General features: G+C 42.7%; 1 protein-coding gene across 3 annotated transcripts in view; it reads left to right on the forward strand.

The window, feature by feature from the left end:
* Positions 1-1,142: 1,142 nt before the first annotated feature.
* Positions 1,143-27,694, forward strand: part of LOC140741052 (integrin beta-3-like) — a 94,701-nt gene continuing 68,149 nt past the window's right edge. The window contains exons 1-2 of one of the 3 annotated variants that reach the window (XM_073070718.1): positions 1,143-1,304; positions 24,247-24,326. In XM_073070718.1, coding sequence (XP_072926819.1) covers positions 1,235-1,304; positions 24,247-24,326 — 150 coding nt within the window. In that variant the 5' untranslated portion in view covers positions 1,143-1,234. The remainder of the gene's footprint in view (positions 1,305-24,246; positions 24,327-27,694) is intronic. The other 2 variants (XM_073070719.1, XM_073070720.1) reach the window with 2 other exon arrangements.

Here is a 27,694-nt window from a genome sequence, read left to right on the forward strand (position 1 = left end):
ATATTCTGCATGGAGGTCGGTGACTAGTGGTGTGCCTCAGGGATCTGTTCTGGGACCCTTACTCTTTGTGATTTTTATAAATGACCTAGATGAGGAAGTGGAGGGATGGGTTAGTAAACTTGCTGATGACACAAAGGTTGGGGGTGTTGTGGATAGTGTGGAGGGCTGTCAGAGGTTACAGCAGGACATCGATAGGATGCAAAACTGGGCTGAGAAGTGGCAGATGGAGTTCAACCCAGTTAAGTGTGAGGTGGTTCATTTTGGTAGGTCAAATATGATGGCAGAATATAGTATTAATGGTAAAACTCTTGGCAGTGTGGAGGATCAGAGGGATCTTGGGGTCCAAGTCCATAGGACACTCAAAGCTGCTGCGCAGGTTGACTCTGTGGTTAAGAAAAGCATATGACCGTGGGATTGAGTTTAAGAGCTCAGAGGTAATGTTGCAGCTATATAGGACCCTGGTCAGACCCCACTTGGAGTACTGTGCTCAGTTCTGGTCACCTCACTACAGGAAGGATGTGGAAACCATAGAAAGGGTGCAGAGGAGATTTATAAGGATGTTGCCTGGTTTGGGGAGCATGCCTTATGAGAATAGGTTGAGTGAACTTGGCCTTTTTTCCTTGGAGCGACAGAGGATGAGAGGTAACCTGATAGAGGTGTACAAGATAATTAGAAGCATTTATCATGTAGATCGTCAGAGGCTTTTTCCCAGGGCTGAAATGGCTAGAACAAGAGGGCACAGCTTTAAGGAGCTTGGAAGAAGGTACAGAGGAGATGTCAGGGGTACGTTTTTTACACAGAGAGTGGTGAGTGCGTGGAATGGGCTGCCAGCGGTGGTGGTGGAGGTGGATACGATAGGGTCTTTTGAGAGACTACGGGATAGGTACATGGAGCTTAGAAAAATAGAGGGCTGTGGGAAACCCTAGGTAATTTCTAAAGTAAGTACATGTTCGGCACAGCATTGTGGGCCGAAGGGCATGTATTGTACTGTAGGTTTTCTATGTTTCTATGCTGCCCTACCTGCAGAGATCCTGCAGCATTTTGTGTGCGTTAACTTCAGTGAGTGCTTGTGGACCCCAGGCGGCGCTCCCTGCGGCAGTTGGGACGCTTTGGGTGGGGCTGAGTCGGGTCCCAACTTGTGTAACATCCGATGAGGTGTTCAGTATTTGAGAGATACCAAACGGGAGGCTGCCTCATACAGCCCGGGAGCGTCTGACTATCCAGAACCACCGTGATGGGAGTGCACAGCCTGCGGGCGAGCTTGGTCGCTTTGACGGCTCTTCTCTGTATCTCCGCAATTCGGGGTGAGTCTCAGATACCCTCCGGCATGTACGGGACGAGGTGGGGGGGCAGCATACGTTCCCGGGGCTGCCGACTGGCTAGGTATTATGGATCCCTGGGACGGGAAAAGGAATTATGTGTGGACAAGGGTGGGGGAAGAGAGAGAGAGATTTGGAAGTTTGAAGGCACTTTGGAGAACAGGGAGTTTCTTGTATGGGTCTCTATCAATCTCTCTCTCTCCCTGGTGGCAGGTTTGCCAGCCTTAACTAAGTTATGGACCGGAGCGAGAGGTCAGGAACACTGGGTAAAATAAAGAGACTGCCCTGAGGCTGCCTCACGGTGATCTGAGCAATATAAAGCTGGGATGTATACTATAAGTGACACTATTGATGAAAAATTACAACCACGTTTAAATACGGGGCTGTGTTGGAAAGATGCAGTTTGCTTTCACCGAACTGAACTTCAAAGAACCAGGCGCTTTGACTTTGAAGAAACAGTTGCATCAATAGCAACGCGCATATTTTGAAATTAGTTTGTTTTTCTTGATTTATTGATATGCACCAAAATACCAATGACACTCTGTGCTCGCGTGGGGCTCATTCGTGGAGTTATTAGTATATGTTGGAATATAGGGCATGTTAAAGGTATTCAAATAAAGTGGTGATAGTTCCATCTGAAATCGTCAAATAGCCCGAATCGTCAGTCAGCGTTGGTTGTGATAGTAAGTACAACAGGGACAATAAGTATGGGAAGCTGAGCAACACTGCTGTACGTTGGTGACTGGCATTTGGGGTTATATGACAGGAGTTCACAAGGAACTTCTTAATTTCTATGGTACATTTATCTTGCTATAAGTATCCCGATATACCTGTCAGCGCTGTTTAAGAGAACGAGTACGCGGATACGAAAGATTTGGAGGAAAGGCAAACACGAGAAATTCTGTAGATGCTGGACATCCAAAGCAACACGTGCTGGGGGAACTCAGAAGGGCAGACAGTTTCTATGAAAAAGAGTCAACAGCGGACGTTTTGGTCCGAGTCCCTTTATCAGTCCTGATCAAGGGTCTCCGCCCAAAACCTCGACAGTTTACTATTCTCCAGAGATGCTGCCTGGCCAGCTGAGTTCCTCCAGCATTTTGTGTGTGTTGCTTTAGAGAGGAAAGAAGTGCGTTTGCGTGTTCGTGGGTAGGGAGACGTATTTTTTGCCGGTAAGCAACAATGCTTGAGACCGCAGCTGTGATGGAAAAAGACCGTTTAAAAGACATTTGGACAGGAACATGGATAGGAAATGTTGTTTTATGGAAAATTACGAAACACAGGCAAATGGAGTTAGGCATCTTGGTCTGCAAGGATGAGTCAGGCCGAAGGGATTGTTGCCCTGTACGTAACCCTGTGAATCTAAAACAGAGTCTGGTGAGGCAATATTTATGACAATGGTTAAGGGCTTGGCCAATGAGATGGGCATAGTGGGCTGGAAGGACAGAGCAGCATTTGGGAAGTAAATTCCTGAACATAGGACTTGGGAATCTGCAGACTTTGTCTCCAGTGCTGGAATGATTAAATGCTGAGATCTGAGGGAACCTGAAATTAGGGAGGTGTAGATATCTTGGAGTTATAGCAATGGAGGAGTTCACAGAGATGAGGAGGAAGGTAAGTATGATAACAAGGGGGAAAACTGTAAATTCAGTTACCTCTTTCACATCCACTTCCTGGTCATAGAGCCACATTTTCAGCCACTTAATTCTACCTTCCTTTTATCACATTTTAGCATTTCTTTTTCGCACAATTTCAAACTATCTTTGCACTATTCTGTTGTTTTGTATTTGTCAGTGTATTTATTGATGCTCAGTAGATTCTGGTTAATTGGGACACATTGGGAGCAATACATTTTGGCTTAAAGAAATAGTTAAAAGACAAACTGAGTGACAAATTATGTATTTAAATGAAATACAGAACAAATTGGAACACTACAGATAGAATAATATACTACAAAACTGTGTATTAGTTCCTCAATACTTATTAACAGAGGAATTCATCCATGTCATATTCTTTTACCTGCAAATGAGCAAAATCAGTGCTGACATCTAGTGCAGATGATGGACTGCCTTCATATAAAGCTATCTACGATTGCATCCTCCAAATCTTCATTTTCATTGTAACATTTAAGATGATTGTCTATACCTTCAAATTTTTTGTCTGTTCTAACTTGTTGAAGTAGTGAAATTGTTTCATTTTCACTTCCGCCCATTTCTGGCATCTCCAAGTCTGAATACTTGAAATCGTGACATACACTAGATGAATTCCTCTGTCAATAACTATTAGGAACTACTACACAGTTTTATAGTACTGTTGTACTATTGGTACTGTTCTAATTTGTTCTGTATTTCATTTAAATACATAATTTGTTACTTAGTTTGTCTTTTCTATACCTTTCTAACTATTTCCATGAAACATTGACTAATTTAGGCAGCCACTTAATTGAGCCAAACTGTACTGGTTCCAATGTGTCCCAATTAACCAGAATCCACCATTTGGCATGCAGGATCCTGGGTCTAATAAGCAAAAGGAACTGAACACAAAAGCTATGCTTATGTATTTCTGGAAAGGGTGTGAACAGTGTGTAGCAGAGACTGGCTAGCATAGTTCAAAGGTTTGGAATGCAGACTTTGATGACACATTAGTCAAATTTAATACCAGTATTTGAAAGGGAATTGAATTAATATTTGAATGAATATAATGCAGGGATTTAAGAATTGAATGGCCTGGATTGCTCTTTCAAAGACTCAGTGTTAACTCGAGGAGCAGGATGATGTACTGTAGTGAGCTGCCACTCTGAAATTGCATTCTGTTCTAGAACTTATGAAAGCTGATAATTTTCTTGGAGTGATAAGATGGGGAAGAGGTCATCGCTCTGTGTCCATTTCCTGGAAGTAATCCTGTCTTCACAGAGTAGTCAGTATCTAAATTCCTAGATATCTAGATATCTAGATCTAGATTTTTAAAAAAGCAGAATAGAGAATAAAATAGTGTTTATAAAAGTAATTTTCAAAATGTCCATTTAAATTATGCGGTACTTTAACTCTGATAAATAGAAGACCTCTCAAACGATAACTTGACTCCAAATGTAGCACAAAAGTTTACTAGTTTTTCAGCCAATCTCAGTTTACAAGAGAAAAAATTGTACGAAATGAGAAGTTACTTATGTAATACATTTGTGAAAGTGCATGAAAAGTCATGCAGTGCGTGGATGCAATGCAAGAATGGAATTAGAAGAGCTCTCTTCCAGACTGAAAATTCTGCCGCCAATATCCTGATACTGAGCCCCTTTCGTAGCTGTGACATTAATGGGGGAAGAGATGTGGAGAGTGCATAGGACCCTTGGCCCCAACAGTTTGATGAAAGGACTGTGGGAAAAACTCTGTCCTTGTATCTTAAATGTTATCATGTGTTACGATGTTATTAAACTGGAAAGAGTACAGAGAAGATTAATGAGAATGCTGCCAGGACTCAAACTCCTGGGTTATAGGGAGAGGGTGGTCAGACTAAGACTTTATTCCTTGGTTTGAGGAGTGACCATACAGAGGTCTATAAAATCATGAGGTGCATACGGTAGACAGTGTCATGACAGTGAATGAAGCCACCGTTACATCTCCATTCAAGTGTACAATACAATTATAGAAATTTATAATAAATATTATGTATAACAGGATAGTCAATATAACATAGAGATACAGTTGCGTCAGCATGAATTAATCAGTCTGATGGCCTGGTGGAAGAAGCTGTCCTGCAGCCTGTTGGCCCGGGCTTTTATGCTGCGGTACCGTTTCCTGGATGGTAGCAGCTGGAACAGTTTGTGGTTGGGGTGACTTAGTTCCCCAATGATCCTTCAGTTCCTTTTTATGCACGTCTTTGTAAATGTCCTGAATCGTGGGAAGTTCACAACTACAGATGCACTGGGCTGTCTGCACCACTCTCTGCAGAGTCCTGCGATTGAGGGAAGTACAGTTCCCATACCAGGCAGTGATGCAGCTCTCAATTATGCCCCTGTAGAAAGTTCTTAGGATTTGGGGGCCATACCAAACTTCTTCAACCATCTAAGGTGAAAGAGGTCCTGTTGTGCCTTTTCCACCAAACAGCCAGTATGTACAGACCACATGAGATCCTCGGTGATGTTTATGCTGAGGAATTTAAAGCTGTTCACCTTCTCAACTCCAGATCCATTGATGTTTATAGGGGCTAGTCTGTCTCCATTCCTCTTGTAGTCCACAACCAGCTCCTCTGTTTTTGCAACATTGAGGGAGAGGTTGTTTTCTTGACACCACTGTGTCAGGGTGATGGCTTCCTCTATGTAAAATGCCTCATTATTATTTGAGATTAAGCCAATCAATGTAATGTTGTCAGCAAATTTAATTAGCAGATTGGAGCTGTGGGTGGCGACACAGTCATGGGTATACAGAGCGTAAAGGAGGGGGCTTAGTACACAGCCCTGAGGGGCACCTGTGTTGTGAGTCAGAGATAAGGGAATCCACTCTTACCACCTGCCAGCAATCTGACAGGAAGTCCAGGATCCAGCTACACAAGGCAGGGTGAAGGCCAAGGTGTCTGAGCTTCTTGTCGAGCCTGGAGGGAATGATGGTGTTGAATACTGAACAGAACAGCATTCTCACATGAGCATCTCTCTTCTCTAGATGTGTAAGGACGGTGTGTAGAGCTGTGGCTATTGCATCACCTATCAATCGGTTGTGTCAGTAGGCGAATTGTAGTGGGCCCAGTGTGGGTGGCAGCAAGCTGTAGATGCAGTCCTTGACCAGCCTCTCAAAGCATTTGCTTATTGTTGAGGTGAGTGTGACAGGATGCCAGTTGTTCAGACATGTTACCTTGGTCTTTTTAGGTACAGGGACAATGGTGGATGTTTTGAAGCAGGAGGGCACTCTACACTGGGAGAGGGAGAGATTAAAAATGTCTGTAAGCACACCTGCCAGTCATGCTGTGCACATCTTGAGTACCCGTCCTTGGATGCTATGCAGTCGTGCAGTCTTGCGACTGTCCACCCGTTGGAAACACCTGCGTACTTCAGCCTCAGAGTTGCCGGTCGCATTATCTACGGGTCTCCTCGGGCTCAGTATTGGAGCATAAAAAAGATTTAGCTCGTCTGGGAGAGAGGCATGAATGTTTGAAAATCCACTGCATTTTGCTTTGAAGTCTGCAATGGTGTGCAGACCTTGCCACAAGCTGTGTGCGTTGTTGGTGGAGAGTTGAATCTAAATCTGTATTGTTGTTTCATTGCTTTGAACTACATCATCAGTATGAAAGGTACTCTGTAAATAAAGTTATTATAACATGTTCACATATCAAAATCATAAAACAGTATTACAAATTCATACTGTGCCAGCTGTTGTTAGTAATAATTACTGTTATTACTTTAGCTGTGGTTAAGCTCTGAGAGTTACTATCAGTTGGGCATCGGACTGATAGTTACTCTCAGTCCATTTTATAACTGTACTACATAGCTGCAGACTACTTTCTGAATGTGGAAGCATAGAAGGGACTGCAGAGTGAGAGAGAGAGAGAGTGTGTGTGTGTGTGATATTGAGTTTCTGCTTCCTCGGCACTATGCAGAAGCCTGCTGTGGCACGTTTTTGACTCACTAACTTAGATAATTTTTAATAGCACCTTTGTATCATTGAAACCTTAGCTCTGCAGTGGTTAGCTGTGTGAGATAATTATAACATCTCAGTATTAGTATACATTTAATGTAGTTAGGTAGACAAATGGAATGGTCAGTTAGCTGGATATGGTGAGTAAATTATTTATTCTTCAGAAGAATGAGAAGAGATCTCAGTGAAATTCTCACAGGGCTTGATGTGTTTGATGCGGGGAGGGTATTTCCTCAGTCAAGGAGACTAGGACTTGGAGACACAGTCTCAGAGCAAGGTCTGAGATGAGGAGAAATTTCTTCACCCTGAGGGTGATGAATCTCTGGGGGTTGATGCAGGCTCAGTCGCTGTCTTCATTCTGAATAGAGGCTGACAGATTTTTGAAAATTAACAAAATTGTTGGATATGGGAACAATGTAGGAAAATATCGCCAGGTAAAAGATGAGCCATAATGGTGGTGGATAGCAGAGTGGATCTGGTGATCCAGGTTGGTAGGTCAACTATGATGGCAGAATATAGTATTAATGGTAAGACTCTTGGCAGTGTGGAGGATCAGAGGGATTTTGGGGTCCAAGTCCATAGGACGCTCAAAGCAGCTGCACAGGTTGACTCTGTGGTTAAGAAGGCATACGGTGTATTGGCCTTCATCAATCGTGGGATTGAATTCAAGAGCCGAGAGGTAATGGTACAGCTGTATAGGACCTTGGTTGTTATGTTTCTTCTGTTTAAACGTACCATGGGTTAACAATGAAGAATCATATTCTGGAAGAATTAGAAAACTTTTATTTACAGTAATAAACAAACACGTCTTAACCCAGCCACGTGCTGGAACATTCTAGCAATCCTGCGCACGCTCAGTGCTCTGACCAATCACGTACTGGCACATCATTGCACGTGATATCACCACATCTTCCTTTCATTAAAAGAAAAATAATTAACAACATTAATCAAAGCAAGTACATAATTCAACAAATCTCTATCAGTCTGTCTGTGGGTTTACGAACACGAGTAGACCTTCTAAGTGGTACACACAGTTCTTGTGTTTCCTTGTCATTATTTACATGTTTTTGTCTTGTCTTCATCTGTAACTGAATCTCTGAAGTTGGCTCTTTCTTGAGATCTTTACAATTCCTTCTTACCACTGCTCCCTCCTCTGTTTGGACCATGTACGATCTGGGTTGTACTTCTTCAAGTACTGTAGCTTTCTGTGTCCACGTGTTCACTTTGTCTTGTATTCTTACCTCATCTCCTTGGTGCAGTTCAGGTAATGGACAAAAATGTCTACCGAAGTATATTTTCTGCTTTGCTTTGTGTTCATCTTTCCATCTTTTCACTTGTTCACCTCCCTCTGTTCTCAGAAGGCTCTCATCTATTGGCAGATTAGATCTCAAACGGCGTCCCATCAAGAGCTGAGCAGGCGAAAACCCACATTCAAGTGGAGTACTGCGATAGGCTAACAAAGTTTTATAAAAATCACTTCCACTATCTTTTGCTTTGTGCATCAGTTTTTTGACAATTCCTACCGATTTCTCAACCAATCCATTAGACTGAGGGGAAAAATGGATTAGATGTTGTATGAACAAAGCCCCATTCATGAGCAAAATGTCTCATACATTCACCATCGAATTGTGGACCATTGTCTGTGCAAATTTCATCAGGTACACCATGTCTTGAAAAAACTGATTTCATGCATGTAATTACATTTTCTGCAGTCGATTTGCCCAGACAACACACTTCAAGATACAATGAGTTGTAATCTGTTATTAGTAGATAGTCTTTGTTGTTAGTTATAAAAAGATCAGCGCCTACCTTCTGATAAGGTCTATGAGGACTAGGATGTGGATGCAGTGGCTCTTTGGGGTTGCTAGGTTGGTATTTAAAGCATATTCGACAAGAAGACACCAATTCTGCAATCTCTTGATTCATCCTGGGCCAAAACATCACTTCCTGTGCCCTTCTCTTACATTTTTCAATGTCTAGGTGGCCTTCATGAATTTTATCAAGCATTTCTTTATGGAGACTTTTAGGTATAACAATTCTACTACCTTTATACAATATCCCATCCACAACAGACAGTTCTGATCTATGGTTTCAATAATCTTGTACTACTGAGGTACAGTCATGCCTATCATCTGACCATCCATCCATCCAACACCACTTGTATTACCTCATTGAGAATTTTGTCCTTCTCTCTCAAGACGCAGCAGTTCCGACTTTTTGGGAGCAACAGGTACAGTTTCTATGACCATATCAATGAATACCTGAACATCATTAATGTTCCTGTCGATGCACCATCAATAACTCTCTGAGACGTGAGGCGAAATATCGGCTTTTATTGACTGGAAGAAAGAACAAGCAGTAGTTGACCACCACACTACATCCTGGAGACTGAGGGCAGGGCTCAGGCCTCAATCGCCTTTATACCGGGGTCTGTGGGAGGAGCCACGGTCAGTGGTCAGCGGGGGGGGGGGGGGGGGGGGGTGCATGTCCAGACAGGTATATGTAGTTCACCACACCTGTAACTGTCTTTTGTTGTTGGATCCACAGCTCTGGAAAGTGTGTCAACTGTGTACATGAATTTTCCAGGTGTGTATGACACATTTAGCACATATCTTTGCAATTTGATCATCATTCGCTAAATTCGCAAAGGACAGTCACTTAAAGGTTTGTTAAACAATGCAATTAACAGCTTATGATCAGTTTCAACATCAATAGATTGCCCTGACACAAACTGATGAAATCTCTCACAAGCAAATAGAATACTGAACAATTCTTTTTCAACTTGGGCATACCTTGTTTCTAGATCAGATAATGAACGAGATGCCTATGCCACTGGTAGCCATTCCCGATCATGTTTCTGGAGTAATGCTGCCCCTAAGCCCACTTGAGATGCATCCCATGAGATTCTGATAGGTCTCTCAGCATCACAGAATTTCAACACAGGTTCTTTAGTGAGCACTTCCTTGAGATTTTGCCATACCTTCTCCTGTTCATGATTCCAGCTCCATTCGTTTCTCTTTTCTGTTAGCTGCCTCAGTGGAGCAAGCTGTTCCGAGAGATTAGGTATAAATTTTCCCATGTACTTGACTTCCCATAAACCTCTGAACATCCTTTTTACATTGCGGTCTTGGCATGTTCTCAATAGCAGAAACCTTCAATGGATCAGGACGCACAGCCTCTTTGCTGAGGACATCACCCACAAATGTAAGTTCAGTCACTCCTAGCTGACATTTGTCTTTATTCAACTTCAGGTTTGCCTTGCGTGTTGCCTCAAAGACTTGTCTGAGTCTGGCGTCATGCTCTTGTTTAGTCGATCCCCAAAAAATAATATCGTCCACGGAGGTGTCTACGCCCTCAATGTGCTCATATAACATATGAATAGTTTTATGGTACACTTCAGGAGCTGATGCAATTCCAAACGGAAGCCGAAGAAAACAGTATCTGGTAAAAGGAGTGTTAAAGGTACACAATTCTAATTTGAGTTGTCAGAATCTGGAGGATGCATCTAATTTACTAAAATACTTTGCATTAGCAAACTGTGACATAATTTCTTCACAAGTGGGCAATTTGAAATGCTCTCTTTTAATGGCTCGATTCAAGTCTCATGGATCTAAACAAATCCTCAGTTTTCCATTTTTCTTATCAACAATGACAGGCGAATTGACCCATTCAGTTGGTTCATCAATTTTTTTTATGTCTCCTAACCATTCCATTCTGTCTAGCTCTGTTTTCAAGTCAAGTCAAGTCAAGTCACTTTTATTGTCATTTCAACCATAACTGCTGGTACAGTGCACAGTAAAAATGAGACAACGTTTTTCAGGACTATGGTGTTACATGACACAGTACAAAAACTAGACTGAACTACGTAAAAAAAAATACAGAGAAAGCTACACTAGATTACAGACCTACACTGGACTGCATAAAGTGCACAAAAACAGTGCAGGCATTACAATAAATAATAAACAGGACAGTAGGGCAAGGTGTCAGTCCAGGCTTCGGGTATTGAGGAGTCTGATAGCTTAGGGGAAGAAACTATTACATAGTCTGGCCGGAAGAGCCCAAATGCTTTGGAGCCTTTTCCCAGACGGCAGGAGGGAGAAGAGATTGTATGAGGGGTGCGTGGGGTCCTTCATAATGCTGTTGATGTTCAGTTGATGACGTAATGCAAAAGGTACTTTTCTGCATGGATGTATTACGGGTTGCACGTATTGTCCAGTGTCAAGTTTAAACAGAATATTGTTCCGATTCACTTGCAACAGAACAGTCCAGTCATTCTTTCTTTGTTTATTTTCACAAAGCACATCGATATAAAATTCCTCACGTTCATCTTCAAGCACAGCATTTACAGTACTTGTTTCATTTTATTTTCCTTTTCTTTCTACTTTTACAACAGCGTGAAAAATGATTAATCTTACTGCAGCTATTGCAAATTTTGCGATATGCGGGACACTGATTTGGATGATGTTCCCGTGCACAGTGATCACATGACTTTTTTCTTTCCAATGCCATCTTGCTCTCTGTCGGTTTTGTCGATGTATTATTATATTTCTTGATATATTTGCATTTTTATAGTGTTTACATTGTAGTTTTTGACAAAAATCTCTCCAGCCTGCAACGTCACGGTTTCAGAAGCTTTGCAAAACGCCAAAGCTTTTAGAAAATTTAAGTCTTGCTGTCTCAACAGCCTTTCTCTCAGAGCATTAGCTCGAATGTCACAAAAATTTTTATCTTTAATGAGAGAGTTCATGAGCAATCCAATCTCACATGTTCTACTACGCTTTCTTAACTCAGTACTGATTAATTGTTTCAGCAGCGCTCCGCGCACAAGTGAAGAATTTATATCACTCATACGTTAAATTACACTTGGGTATTGTTACGGATTCAGCAACAATAAATATATAAGTGAGGCAGGGTTTTTTATTACAAATAAAACATTTATTAAACACTGAAAAACAAACCCCCAAAAGTAAACAAACGACTAACGTAACTGGAAATCAACTGCTGTGCGGCAGCTTAAACAGTTCTTAAAGCGATGTAGCAAAAACAGTTCTTCAAAGTAGTACTGCAAAAGTTCAAAATGCTTACAGTCCATTAAAGGAGAGACTTTTTAGACAATTTAAATTCTCTTTCACGTCATGTTGTTGCGGTTCCCAGTTGAACTATACTTTTCCCCGGAGAATTTATGAAGATGAAAATGAAACGGCTTAAAGGCACTGACCTTTCCTTGACAAAACTGTACCCAAACCCTTTCTGCTAAATTTCGCAGGGGTTACCAGAGGGACAGCCAACGAATTCCTTCCGAATGAGGATCAAACAAGGTCGAACCTGTTTCACCGTCGAAATCGACTTTCCTCGATCTTTTAGTTCCCGAACCCCGATCTTCACTCTCCACTGATTTTTAACTGGCAGTATTATAAAGAAACTGCTGGCAATGACCTTTTAAACTTTAGGCATTAAATAAAACTCCATCTTTCAACCAAACTGCATCATAATATTGCACCACGCAGTGGCATGGAGTCAAACTGGCAAATCCAGCCACAAACTGCCCCTCCTCACAGGGAGGGGTCCTCCTTTTATACCCTGTTTAATAAAAACAAACCTGTCACATGACCTCTACTGGCGGGAAAATGACGTCACTCCACCATCACAAGACCACTACCTTAAGTCCAGTATAGCTTCAACACCACTGTCAAGTGACAAGTACACCACTGTCACGTGTCACGGGTACGTAACAGTATACAAAATACTTTGAATATGTCCCTTATCAACTTTAAATTGAAATTATCTCCATCTTCTAAGACAATTTATTATATACCTCTACTGTGTCATTCCCGATTACATGGAGCAAAAGCGCAGCTTTAGTATTTTCCAATTTTTCTTCATAATCGATGGCCGATAAGTACAGTTCAAACTGTTGCTTGAATATCCTCCAATTCTCAGCTACATTGCCAGTCAGCTGAAGTTTTGATGGGGGTTGTAAACCTTCCATTTTACCATTTACAGTTCAAATTTTTTTTTCTTTTTTTTTCCGATTGTCTTCGATTCTCGATTCTCCCGTATTATTCTTCCAGAACCACTTCTGACACCGTGTTATGTTTCTCCTGTTTAAAGATACTGTGGGTTAACAATGAAGAATCATATTCTGGAAGAATTATAGAGAACTTTTATTTACAGTGATAAGCAAACACATCTTAACCCAGCCACATGCTGGAACATTCTAGCAGTCCTGCGCATGCTCAGTGCTCTGCCCAATCACGTACTGGCACATCATTGCACGTGATATCACCATGCTGGTCAGACCCCACTTGGAGTACTGTGCTCAGTTCTGGTCACCTCACTACAGGAAGGATGTGGAAACTATAGAAAGGGTGCAGAGGAGATTTACAAGGATGTTGCCTGGATTGGGGAGCATGCCTTATGAGAATAGGTTGAGTGAACTCGGCCTTATCTCCTTGGAGCGACGGAGGATGAGAGGTGACCTGATAGAGGTGTATAAGTTGATGAGAGGAATTGATCGAGTGGATAGTCAAAGGCTTTTCCACAGGGCTAAAATGGCTAACATGAGTGGGCATATTTTTAAGGTGCTTGGAAGTAGGTACAGAGGAGATGCAGGGGTAAGTTTTTTTTACGCAGAGTGTGGTGAGTGTATGGAATGGGCTGCCAGCAATGGTGGTGGAGGCAGATATGATAGGGTCTTTTAAGAGACTCCTGGACAGGTACATGATGCTTAGAAAAATAGAGGGCTATGGGCAACCCTAAGTAATTTCTAAAGTAAGTACATGTTTGACACAGCATTGTGGGCCAAGGGGCCTGTACTGTGCTGTAGGTTTTCTATGTTTCTATCCAGATGACTCCCGGTACTGATAACAGAAGGCCATAGTTTACCTTCCTTTTCACAAAGACTGCTTGCAGTTAATTGAGTTTTCAGTTTTGTCTTTTCACCATTTTCCTCTGACTTGACGCTAAATGTATGATCTGTCCCTTCCTGATTGACTTCTCTTTACTCATTTTGCTTTTCTGTGCCATTATGTGATATTTCTGGTTTGAAAATTTCCTTCCTCTGGATTTCACCTGCACCATCAAACACTTTAAATCTTCAAGCCTTGTCCTAAATAACTAAGGCCTAGTTATTGGAAGTAATGGACTGATTGATGGTAGATGGGTTGGTACAGATAGGTAGTTGATGGTCAGCATTGACATAGTGGGCCAAAAAGCCTGTTTCTGCATTGAGTAACTTCATAACACTAGCTCCAGCCCATCCCATCACTTAAACTTACCTGTTGCCCAGTCTTGGGGCCATTGCCCCATAAATTGAAACCCATACTATCTTTGAGTCTCACATGAACTCTTCACAGGGAAGAGGCATTAGGAGTGCCTACAATCAGTTAATCAGCTGCGGTGGATATTAACTTCTGTTTCACTTGAATGAAAGTGGCATTTTAGCAATATTTATACCTAAATATGGAGCATGGATGGAGTTAATGTGAACCAAAGTTGAAAGACCTAAATGATGACTATCATTCTATGGAAACAGATACTTGCTAAAAAGGTTTTAAGAAACTCTCATATTTTCTTATGACACAAAAGGAGGACATTCAGCCCATTGAAACTATGGAAGTTCTTGAAGTAATCCCTTTAAATCCATTTCCTGCTTAATCCCATGCAACGTGTTCTACTTTTTTTCCTCTTTACCACCTGCCGGCACCCTGGGGCATTTTACAGTGGGCAGCTAGCTACTAACGCATGTGACTTTGTGATGAGTGAAGGAACTGGCGTACCACAGGCAAAATCCATGCAGTCACGGGAAGGACGTACAAAATCAGCAGAGGAAGTCTTAAAAGAAACCAAGGCTACTGGGGCTACACCTGTCTTTTCATGTGGAACAGTCTACAATAGTAATGCTCCCCAACTCTTCCTGCGTTACATTGAAGACTGCGTTGGTGCTGTTTCCTGCACTCATGCTCAGTCCACCAATTTCATCAACCTTGCCTCCAAGTTCCACCCTGCAATCAAATTTACTTGGTTCATCTCTGGTACTTCTCAGCCCTTTCTCAATCTCTGACTCCACCTCCAGACTATCTACTGACATCTTTCCAAGCCTACTGACTCTCATAGTTATCTTGACTATACCTCTTCAAACTTCAGGATTGCTTAATGTCATTTCCTATATGCAAGTGTAAAGAAAATGAAATGACTGGTGCTTTTCACATTTCCTCTGTCTCCACCGGATTTGTTCTCAGGATGAGGCTTTCCATTCCAGAACATCTGAGAAGTCATCCTGCAAAGAGCAAAGTTTCTCTCTCACAACTATCGATGCTGCCCTCAACTGCATCTCCTCCATTTCCCGTAGATCTGCCCTCACCCCATATCCGGCTGCCATAACAGGGACAGGGTTTCCTTTGTTCCTGCCTACCACACTTTGAGCCTGATATTCAGCACATCGTTCTCCGTAACTTCCAGCATCTTCAGCGGAACCCTACCAATAAGCCAGGGATTCCTATCCCTTTTTATACCATGGACCAATACCATTAAGCAAGTAGTCTGTGGACCCCAGGTTGGGAACCCCTGTACTAAGCACATCTATGTCTTCATTCTCCTCCCCACCCCCACCAAGTTTCCACATTCCATAGGGATCTTCCGCGTCCACTCATCCCTGCAGCATTTTGCATGTTTTCCCAGGCTGCTGGAGCAGGAGGTAGCTACAGCATCACTGTGCCCATGCCCAAATTATGTTAAGTTCTTCAAAAATTGACTAAATTCCTTTTGTGAAAGTTATTATTGGATGTGCTCCAACATCCTGTCAGCCAGTGACTTCCAGAATACCTGGCGTAAAATGTCTCTTTTCTCATTCTCACTGCTATCTGCGAGCCCTGGTTATTGATCAGAGGTCCTATTGCTCAATGGGAACAATTGCTTCCTTATCACTTCCGTTCATAATGTTAAACTTATCTTTAACCTCCCATCCTGTGAGTGTACTCGCAGCTTCTGTGGTCTCTCTGAATCCCACATCCTGCTTTGGTGAGTCAGAAAGAAACAGACTGACTCTATAGCCTCTTCACCGGGTGAAGGGACCGGACCATAATTATTTCCCTTTCTTTCTGCAATGGATTTGTCAGTCATTTTCTTGTCAGTATGCAGTTTGGCAGAGACCTGTCTGACACACTGAGTGTGTTCCAGCCCCGTCAACACCAACACCTAATTTGCAGCACATCCAGCCGTTTCCGTGGAGGCGGGCTGCCTTCTTGAACCACTGTGACAGTCTGTGGGACAGAGTTGGATACAACTGGAAGGCCACTTCAAAGGGCAGCAGAGAGTCATCCCTCTGTGGTGAGGGACATTTACTGGATAGATCAGCATAAAGCCCATTCTCTGAAGGATGTTAGAGAATAGTTAGGTTTCTACACTACCTGATAAATTCGAGGTTACTTTTCTTAATGCCAAGTTGTTTTTTTCTTGGTAAAAGGAATTCAGATTCTGAAGTTCTGTGCACTTCTGTAACGTGCTGTACACTTTCTCCTGGTTAGTGCAACAACAGATTCAACACAGCTATGTCCATTTGACAGGAGTAATGTAGAGATTAAGGACAAGAGTGTGAGGAGGAAACTGACATGGAATTGGGCCATGGTAGTCAGCTCGAGATATAATCTGTGCTCAGTCTACTCAGTAAGGATGGATTGTTTCACACCAAGGGAGAGGAATCACTGTTTTCCCCTTGGGTTCTGGTTTAAGATGGCGCTACTGGCTTACTTCCCTCTTAATAAGTCTTAATAAGCTGGTAAGGAAGGCGGGCTCTGTCGTGGGCAAAGTGCTGGAGAGTTTAACATCGGTAGCTGAGCGAAGGGCGCTGAGTAGGCTACGGTCAATTATGGAAAACTCTGAACATCCTCTACATAGCACCATCCAGAGACAGAGAAGCAGTTTCAGCGACAGGACAGGTTACTATCGATGCAATGCTCCTCAGACAGGATGAAGAGGTCAATACTCCCCAATGCCATTAGGCTTTACAATTCAACCGCCAGGACTTAAGAACTTTTTAAAAGCTATTATTAATGCTTTTTGAGATAGTGATTTAGATGCATATCATATTTTTACTGAGTTAAGTATTGTATGTAATTAGTTTTGCTACAACAAGTGTATGGGACATTGGAAAAAAAGTTGAATTTCCCCATGGGGATGAATAAAGTATCTATCTATCTATCTATCTATCTACTGAAGATGGACAATAGCTTTCTGGCAGTTCATAAAGCAAGAAATACAACTAAATGTTTTTTCTGTGGAAATTTGTGGTAAATGATCACTGCAAACAAGAGGCGAGCGAAGGCGAGGCTGACCCGAGAGTCGAGGCATGTGGGTACTATGCAAAGTCAGAGCAAGGTCGAGGCATGTTTGAGGAGAAGTGGTTAGAGCAGGGTCAAGACATGGTTGAGACAGAGTGTCGAATGGAGAAAAGTTGGAGCGGGAAGGAGTTTTGGAGCCTGTCCACCTAAATGGAGAGTGAGTCTGATTGATCTAAGCACTGGGACATTTTGGAAAGGTTGAGTATGGGCCGGGCCAGGCCCAAATGTATTGCTGTGCTGGGGCCTGGTTCCTAGTGCGGGGTATAGTTCAGTGTTTAGACAATTTAAACAGCAGGTCAGATGGATTGAAAAGGCAAGGTCTCGGGACCAGAGTTGAGGGTCGATCCGTTTCTGCTCACTGCTCCACAACATTCACACTGCTCTCTGAGGCTGTGGGCCTGCTCCAGCTGCTCTGGGTTTCGTGTCTATGGACTTGCTTTAGTTCTGAATGCTGCTGCTTGCCTTAATTGTTTGCGTGATTGCTGTTTTTTTTTTCTCTCTCTGCACATTGGTGTTTTTTTTTAGTTCTTTTGGGTTACTTTAAGGAGACAAATCCCAGGGTTGTATACTTTACACGTATCTTGATAATAAATGTACTTTGAACTTTGGGCGTTGGTTGGCTTCATTTCATGTCCTTCACTGAGGAGTATTTTGTCGCAGCCCATTTAATCAACTTTCGCGCTGCAAAAGTCAAATATTCCCATCACCACTGATTTACATTTTTAATGGTGGAGTGAGGAATTACATCCTCTAACATAGTGGCCCCACTCTGACCTTTCACCTGTTCTCACCTGCCTATTACCTCCCCCGGGTACCTTCCTTCCCTTTCACCTATGATCCACTCTGCTCTTCCATCAGATTCCTTTCTCTCCAGCCCTTGACCTTTCCCACCCACCTAGCTTCTATCATCTTCCAGTTAGCCTCTATCCCTTCTCCCACCTTTTTATTCTGGCATCCTCCCCCTTTCTTTCCAGTCCTGATGAAGGGTCTTGGCCCGCAACATCAACTCTACTTATTTTCATAGATTCTGCCTGACCTGCTGAGTTCCTCCAGCATTTTGTGTGCGCTGCTCTGGATCTCCAGCAGATCTTCTCATGTTTAGAAATACCGATCATTCAGCTTTGGCCAAAAATGTGCATTTGCAAGGGCCCTAATGCCTCTTCAGGTATGCACTCTGGACACATGTGGAAGGACCTCACCAACACCCCACATTCCCACTTGGAGATTACTCAATGAGGCAAGCAACTCTGAGTTTATCTCCCTTCCAATGAAGCCATTCATTGTAAGTCATGAAAGAGTGCCAGAGCTTCCTCATCTTGTTAGTATTATCTTTTTGCAACACCTTTGACTGTGGACTGGGTGTATTTTAACATAGCTTTGACAGAGTGAGCGTTGTTAAGAATGAGAAATTTTAAACAGCAAATTGTTTGCAGTGCATGGCAGAACCCAGAAGCAGGCTTCATGCTGATTAGTCACTCAAGGGCCTCCATCCCATTTAGGGCCTTGGCATTCAGCGTTACCTGAAACATGCAGGGGAGATTTGCAGCTCCTCTTTTCAAACCTGAGGAGGAAGCTGACCCAGTTCTGATGAGCGCTTTGGAACCAGCACAATTACTAAGGAAAGACATGATACAAATGCTGCAACTTGGAGCACCAAACAAGATGCCAGAAGAACTCAGCGGGTTAGGCAGCATTTGTGGGGGATATGGCCTCAACTTGAAATGTCAACTGTCTATTGGATGTGTCCAACTGAATATTGTTTAGTTTTGGTCACAATGTCATATGAAAGATACCAATAAGTTGGACAGAGTGCAGAGGAAATTTAAGGATGTTGCTGAGATTGAGTTATGGAGAGAGAGTTTTAGCAGGTTGGGATTTCTTACATTGCACTGAAGAATGAAGGCTGATCTTATAAAGGTGTATAAAATTTTGAGGAGCATACAGAGTGAATGTGCACTATCTTTATCCTAAGTCTGGGAAAACAAGAATCGGAGATTTAGGGTGAGAGTGGAGAGATTGAGGAAGCAACTTTTGAATCCAGGGAGTGGTCAGTATATGAAATGAGCCACCAAAGGAAGTGATTGAAGCAGGCATACAAACAATATTTAAAAGCTACTTGGACAGGCACACGGATAGGAAAAGTTCAGAGCAGGAGCTTTACAACCTTTTTTTTATGCCACGGAGCCTTACCATTAACCAAGGGATCCCTGGACCACAGATTGGGAACCCCTGGTATAAAGGGACGTGGGACAAACATGGGTAAATGGGACTAACTTAAATGGGAATTGTGTGGACCTGAAGGGCCTGTTTTCATGTTGTATGAATTAATGACCTGCTGAGTTCCTCTGGCATCTTGTTTGTTGCTGCAAATACAATATCTTCTTATCTCCCCTAGTCAGAGAGCTCTGCCTCTAGACAGTTTTTGGTACCTGGGAAGAACAATTTCTGTTCCAGTCACTCTGTTTGCCTCATTGCTTCTTACATGATTTGTGAGTGTTGTTGACAGGGAGGGCCAGGCCACTCAATGATGTTCAATTGGATAATTACACTGGACAACAAAGATTTTGCTTCCTGAATACTTTTGGGTGTATCTAATGTATTTTGGGCTGCTGATCATGAAAATCACCATGAAATTTCCCTATCATGCAATATTTTTTTAAAATTGCCGATACTTGTTATTTCAATTTATAATTAAAGTCAATTAAAATGTTGCCCACAATGTAAGCTGAAAAGTTTTCTATCTTGTCCAGGCTTGCCCGGGTATGCTTTGCTTGGGCGGACGCTGCACGGCAGGATAGGTTTTAAAAAGACTATAAAAGCATCACGCACACATCGTTCCATGCATTGCGCTTACCTGAATATTGGTTTGCGATTATGTTGATGCGCATGCTCTACGCGCATAGCGTACTGTGTGTACTCTTTATAATAAAGTAATTGTATTTTCAGCAGCAAGGTGACTTGCCAATTTTGCAACAGCCGCGATACTCTGTTATATTTGTGGCGAGTATACGCTTAAATCTCAAGGATGGAGCACAACTTCTCTTATTAAGAAAGTCTATGAGCTCTAATTTGGCTGTAAAATTGGCGACAAGACAAAGCCTGGGCTATTCATATTTACTGCGCAATAGGCGCTGTTGACGTTAGAGCTTGGCTCAGGGGTACTCGGAAGTCAATGCTATTCACTGTCCCGGTGATATGGTGAGAGCTGAAGGGTCATGTGACAGACTGCTACTTCCATCTGACCTGTGTGTCTGGTTTCTCTGCTAAAAGCAAGAAGTCCATTGAATACCCAATCTCCCTTCAGCCATGAGACCTGTGCCGCATGACGATAGTCTTCCAGTACCGAAGCCACCAGAGACATGGAGTCTACAGGAGTGCACCAGCTTCTCCTGCCCATCATCAGCGGGAAGGATTGGGGCTACAAAGGGGGCAGCAGGCACAGCTGCCTCACATCTCCTGCGACCCAGTATGTTAGACTAAGTCTATTATTGACTGCAACTTCATACATTCCTGCACATTCAAATTGTTGTACCAACCACAATACAACCATTCAGGATACTTTCAACAGCACATCTATTAAGGTTTATAAGTGTTGAGTGACAAGTTGAACTTCCTTATCTTGAAAACACTAGCACACTTCCTTGTGATTACATATGTATCTTACACCATAAGACGTAGGAGCAGACTCAGGCCACTCGGCCCATTGAGTCTGCTCTACCATTCCATCACGGCTGCTTCATTATCACTCCCAACCCCATTCTCCTGCCTTCTTCACATAACCTTTGATGCCCTGACCAATCAGGAACCTATCAACTTCTGCCTTAAATACACCCAATGACTTGGTCTCCACAGCCATCCGTAGCAATGAATTCCATAGATTCACCACCCTCTGGCTAAGTAATTTCTTGTTCTCTGTTCTAAAAGGATGTCCCTCTATTCTAAGGCTGTACCCTGTGGTTCTAGACTCACCCACTTTCGGAAACATCCTCTCCATGTCCACTCCATCACAGCCTTTCAATATTCAATAGATTCCAATGAGCTCCTCCCTCATTCTTCTAAACTTCAGTGAATACAGGCTCCGAGCAATCAAATGGTCCTCGTACATTAACCCTTTCATTCCAGAAATCATTCTCATGAACCTCCTCCTGCCCTTCTCCAATGCCAGCACGTCTTTTCTTAGATAAAGGGCCCAAAATTACTCATAATACTCCATGTGCAGTCTGACCAGTGCCTTATAAACCCTTAGCATTATATCCTTGCCATTATATTCAATGGTTTCAAAGGTACATTTAATGTCAGAGAAATGTATACAAGATGCATCCTGAAATTCATTTTCTTTGCAACCATCCACAAAAACAGAGGAGTGCCCCAAAGAATGAATGACAGTTAAATGCTGGAACCCCAAAGCCCCCCAGCTCCCCCCTCCCTCCCGTGCATAAGCAGCAGCTCCCCCCTCCCCCCACTGGCAAAAAAAGATTGGCACCCCCACCCACCGAGCACTCAAGTGTGCAGCAAAGCATCAATAAAGACACGGACCTCCAGTAAGACTACTCGTTCACCAAGTAATTTGACATACCACAGGCTCTCTCTCTCCCTAATAAGGGAAAAAGTGGTGTCTCCGTTTCACAGTCAGAGGGGAGACATAACAAACAACTCGCTGATTTACAATGTTAAAAGTCCATTGTGTCGCTTTTTCCAAGCTCTGTGCCGAAAGAACTCGGGTCTCTGGGCATACAGCCAACAGCCAGCTCACTGCTTTTGATTTTCCGTTTCCCACGACACGCTGGACTCTTGCAGAGACACTGACCTTCGGTCCATCTGTCTCCAGAGCCACGAGATCCCAGAACTCCAAAGGCGAGCTAATCTCCTAGACTGCATCCTTGGCATGTCGAATAATGGCCAGTTGTGAGACTCCAAGAGTGGGTCCCATTCCCACAAAGAACCAAAGTCAGTGTGTAACTCCAGGTCAGGGTCTTCAAAAGAACCCTGAAAGGGGAAAATAGAGATATTCAAGATAGAAATAGAGCTTTTTCCAAAGATGCAAGCAAAGGAGTCACCGTTAGGTGCCATTGTCTCTCCTAAGCTCCTCCTCCTTCTTTCCCTCTCAAAATAAATGATAACATTGCATTTGCCTTCCTCACCACTGACTCAACTTGAAAATTAACCTTTAGGTAACCCTGCACAGTGACTCCTAAATCCCTTTGCACCTCCATGGGCTCTTATCTTGCTAAGCAGCCTCATGTGTGGCACCTTGTCAAAGACCTTCTGAAAATCCAAGTACATAACATCCACAGCATCTCCTTTGTCCATGCTGCTTGCCATTTCCTTAAAGAATTCCAACAGAATTGTCAGGCAAGTTTTCCCATGCTCAGTTTGGCCTCTTTGTCAAGTGCTTCCAAGTACCCTGAATCCTCTTACTTAGCAATTGGCTCTAACATCTTCCCACACCGAAGTCAGGCTAACTGGCCTATATTTTCCTTTCTCTTGCCTCCCTTCCTTCTTAAAGGGTGGAGTGACATTTGCAATTTTCATCTTCCTCAACCATTCCAGAATCTGTTGATTCTTGAAAGATCATTACCATTCTTCTGCTACCTTTTTCAGAACCCTGGGGTGTAGTCCAACTAGTCCAGGTAACTTGTCCACCTTCAGACCTTTCAGCTTCCCAAGCACCTTCTCCTTAGTAATAGCAACTACTCTCACTTTTGCCCCTGACACTCTCAAATTTCTTGCATTTAGCTAGTGTCTTCCATAGTGAAAACTGACGCAAAATACTTACTTAGTCCATTATTTCTTTATCTCCATTACTACCTCTCCTGTGTCATTCTCCAGCTGTCCAATATTCACCCTTGCCTCTCTTTTAGTCTTCATATATTTGAAAAAACATTTAGTATCCTCTTTGATATTATTGGCTAGTTTACCTTAATATTTCGTCTTTTCTCTCCTTTATCTTCCTCCGATGGAAATGGGTTGAAGAGAGAATGTCCAGGATTGGTGGGATCTTTGATTCTGGCTGCTTTGGGAAGTGTGGACAGGTTTAGACTAGAGGTGGTACTACGTGTGTGCACTGGAGCCTTTGTGGTGACCCGTGACTGCTCTGGTCATGAGTGAACCATTGAGAGCTTCAGCAGTCCCCAAGGCTTCAAGCACTGCTCAGATGTCCCCACTCTCACATTGGGGCTGAGGATCTTGTGGTTGGAATCCTGGGTGGGCTTGGTTTAGCTGTTGGATTATGAAGATTGGTGATAGTGGTAGTTCAGATCAGTCATTGGGCAGAGGGCTGTCAGATGATTAGAGGTTTGCACCTTGTAGCAGCCTTCAGGGGTTGTACCCTGTGGAGCAGGTGGGTCAGGGTTCGGACTCTGTGGAAGGTGGATCAGGTTGGGGCAGTAGTCAAGGGTTAGGCCTTGTATACAGTCAACAGACAGCACTACACACATCAGATGGCATCTAGGATTTCCTTGGTTGACACTTCATTTTATTTGTTTGCTTGTTTCTTTATTTATTGAAATACAGCGGGGAATAGGCCTTTCCAGCCCCTTGAGCCACACTGCCTAGCAACCCCTAGTTTAAACCTAGCCTAATCATGGAACAATCTACAAAAATAATTAACCTACTAACAGTACATCCTCAAACTGTGGGAGGAAACCAGAGCACCTGGAGGAAACCCATGCACTCCACGGGGAAGACATTCAGACTCTTTGTTGAGGATGTCGGAATTGAACTCAGAACCCTGATGCCCCGAAGTGTAATGGTGTTGCGCTAATCGCTATGCTACAGGTTTTCTAGCCAGTGAGAGTTGGAGAGTTGGTACATCTTCTTCCGAGGATAAGTTCAAAGGAAGGGATTTACAGTAATTCTATGCATATAATGTGTGTGTGTGCGCGCGTCTGTCTGACTGTGTGTGTGTGTGCGTGTGTGTGCGTGTCTGTGTGTACAGTGTATATCTGTGAAAGTTTTTTGTCCTTTCCTCAGGGAGCAATAAGTGCAAAGGAGCATCAACATGCGCAAAGTGTCTGGAAATAGAGCCATACTGTGCCTGGTGTTCACAGGAGGTAAGACCAAGGAAATTGTAGTAACTTTGCTTAGTTTCCCTCTTCATTAAGCTGTGGGACAGGGGTTCCCAACCCTTTTTATATCATGGGTATAAAACCCCTCCATTAACCGAGGGGTCCATGGACTCCAGGTTGGGAACCCCTGCTGTAGGTGCGGTCACTAACAATGACAAATCCAGGAATGAAAACCAAAATGCCGCAGGGGAAACAAAAGTAGAAAATGTTGGTAACACTCAGCAAGTCAGACAGCAACTGTGGAAAGAGAGTAAACAGATTTCAACCTGAAAATGTTAACTGTTTCTCTTTCCAGTGATACTGCTCCAGAGGCACTGCGGCTGCCGGAGCACACACAAAATGCTGATGGAACTCAGAAAATCAGGCAGCGTCCATGGAGGGGAATAACAGATAACGTTTCTGCCCTTATGAAACCGAAACATTGACTGTTCATTCACTTCCATAGATGCTGAGTTCCACCAGCATTTTGTGTGTGTTACTTGAGTGAATATTGCCAACATTTTCTGTTTCATTGCAAAAGGGTGTTAATGGTTGTTCCACCACAAATACTGATTAATCCACTGATATAAGAATTCAATCTGAATGACTTCCCCACACTGTGTGTAAAGGAATTGGCACCAAGGTTGATCCAGCTGGATCTAGAATTTGTGGTGTGAGTAAGTGCACCTACCTTTGCCAAGGCCAGAGGATACCCATATGTGCCTGTGATGCAGGCTGGTCTTCTGCATTAGTTTTGATTGCTTAAGTGGGCTGAGAGGAATTTTCCAGGCTTTTTCATTTCAGACTAATTTTAAATCTGGTCCAGGTTTCTGCCTCTCACAGGCATCTAAATGTATGTTTAAAGCAGATGAAGAGCTCGGATAATCTAAGCAAAGAAATCACAAACCCTCAGGACACATGTGTTTAAAATAATTATCTGGTTATCACACACTTGTGCCTTCATACTTCAGGGATTTGTGATGAAAAGGGAAAAGGAAATTAGGCTGACAGGTGGCAAACACAGTTTACTGAGGATTAATCAGACTGATGAGGTGTAGGTGAGTGGAATGAAAAGGACACTAATGCTGGATAAGAGTGAGATGGAGACTGGGGAATACCGTACTAGAAGCAGGCCAACAGAACAGCAGCCATGATGCAGAGTTGCAAGCTCAGTGCATGACTTGTGGTCCATCCACACACCAGATGAGGGCAGTGAATGGGAGCTGGGCTGAGGGAGGAGTGAGTGGCATTAGAATTGTTCACCGATTGCTATTATCACAAACCCAGGGGTCACCTGTGCAGATAACAAAGGGATAATGAGACCTTCACACTAAGGTGTTTGCTGAAGATCTTCAGGCAGAGTCACAAATATGCAGATGATATTGGGTTGTCCAGAATACTTTCATGTCTCACCCATCGATAAAGACTTTACTATTGTAGAATGTAGATGTGTACTACAATGGATTCCAGTTATTTGGGACACATCGGGACCAGTACATTATGGTCCAATTAGCCAAAGCTTCACGGAAATAGTTAAAATGGTGTATAAAACAAAAAGGACAAACTGAGTAACAAATTATGTATTTCAATGAAATCCAAAACAAATTAGAACACTGCCAATAGTACAACAGTACAATAAAACTGTGTAGTAGTTCCTAATAGTTATTGACTGAATTCATCTGCATCGTGTTGTTTTGACTGCAAATCATCAGAATCAGCGCAGACACCAAGTGCAGATAATGGCTGTCGACGATTGCATCCTCCTCATCTTCATTTTCATCATAATGTTCAAGATGATTGTCCATACCTTCAAATTCTTCATAGGTCCTAACTTGTTGAAAATTTGTTTCATTTTTACTCTTGACTGTTTCTGGCATCTCCAAGCCTGAACGCTTGAAACCGCAGTGAGCAAAATGGTTCTGAATTGTCTTACTGCTCATTTCTCGCCAACTATCACTGCTTTTTGAACACAAACACACACAACTGATGCTATTTAAAAACTGTTCACTCTAAGCACTGTGTCGTGTCTAATAGCCACACAAGCGCATGTGATTAACACTAGTTAGAAACTGTTCAGCAAGAGTCTCCTGCCCCAATTAAGCGGCATAGAGTCCAAAATAAATGAAAGGATTCCCAGCTATTTTCTTGATTAGTTTTTGTTCTTTAAGAGTTGTCCCAAATAAATGCTGTCTAAATAAACCGATGGTCCAATTAACCAGAATCCATTGCATATTCAGTGTATCATGCATATAAGCTAGAGTACCTATCAATTAGACAGACAGACATACTTTATTGATCCCGAGGGAAATTGGGTTTCTTTACAGCCACACCAACCAAGAATAGTGTAGAAATATAGCAATATAAAACCATAAATAATTAAATAAAAGTAAGTTAATCATTCCAAGTGGAAATAAGTCCAGGACCAGCCTATTGGCTCAGGGTGTCTGACACTCTGAGGGAGGAGTTGTAAAGTTTGATGGCCACAGGCAGGAATGACTTCCTATAATGCTCAGTGTTGCATCTCGGTGGAATGAGTCTCTGGCTGAATGTACTCCTGTGCCTAACCAGTACATTATGGAGTGGATGGGAGTCATTGTCCAAGCTGTAATAAAGGCAGAGTAAGGCAAATGGAAAAGATATTAAGTAATTGGCACTAATTTGCCTTAACTCCAGTATTTTTAGTTTTCTGCTGGCAAAGGTTTCGCAGACAGAAAGCTGTTGTACTGTTGTTATTTCAAACAATCTCTCTGAAGAATTTATCTGTTTGTGCTTGTTTCCTATTCTTCAGCCTCCTTTTATAATCAGTGGGTTAAAGTCCTCACTTAGAGCACATAGCTTTACCTCACAGACTGTATATAGTCCAAGAAGGAACCCATCCCTACTCTGCCCTGACAACATTCTCAAGGGCACATAGATATGAATAACAAATCAGTACCTTTCCAGCAACATCAGAGAACATTTTTCTAAAAATCCTAGCAGATTCAATACACGTGCTTGAAGATCGTCTGGTGAAATATCTGTGCATGCCCAAACAAAGCAATGGCAGAGTTAGGTTAATTTATTTAAGGAGTGTTGAAGCAATGTGGAAAGGTTATAAATTTTGGAGCTGGTTATTTATCTCAATGAAGGACTAGTGGAGTGTAAAATAGTTATCATGGAATTTCAAGCTGTTCCAGCAACCGATGGGTACTTCTGCAGTAATAAATATTTATTGATGACCTATGGGAATAGACGTTCACAGTTTTAAAACCGAAACAAATCTGGCTTTGATGATTGCATACTAAACCTGAGTGGATTTGGTGGAGCAAACACTGCAGTGACTCTCTGAATGCTGTTGAATGCACTCCTGGTGTGTAAGGGGGTCAGAAATAGTG

This window comes from Hemitrygon akajei, chromosome 18 (genome assembly GCF_048418815.1).
Source record: "Hemitrygon akajei chromosome 18, sHemAka1.3, whole genome shotgun sequence".
Taxonomy (NCBI): domain Eukaryota; kingdom Metazoa; phylum Chordata; class Chondrichthyes; order Myliobatiformes; family Dasyatidae; genus Hemitrygon; species Hemitrygon akajei.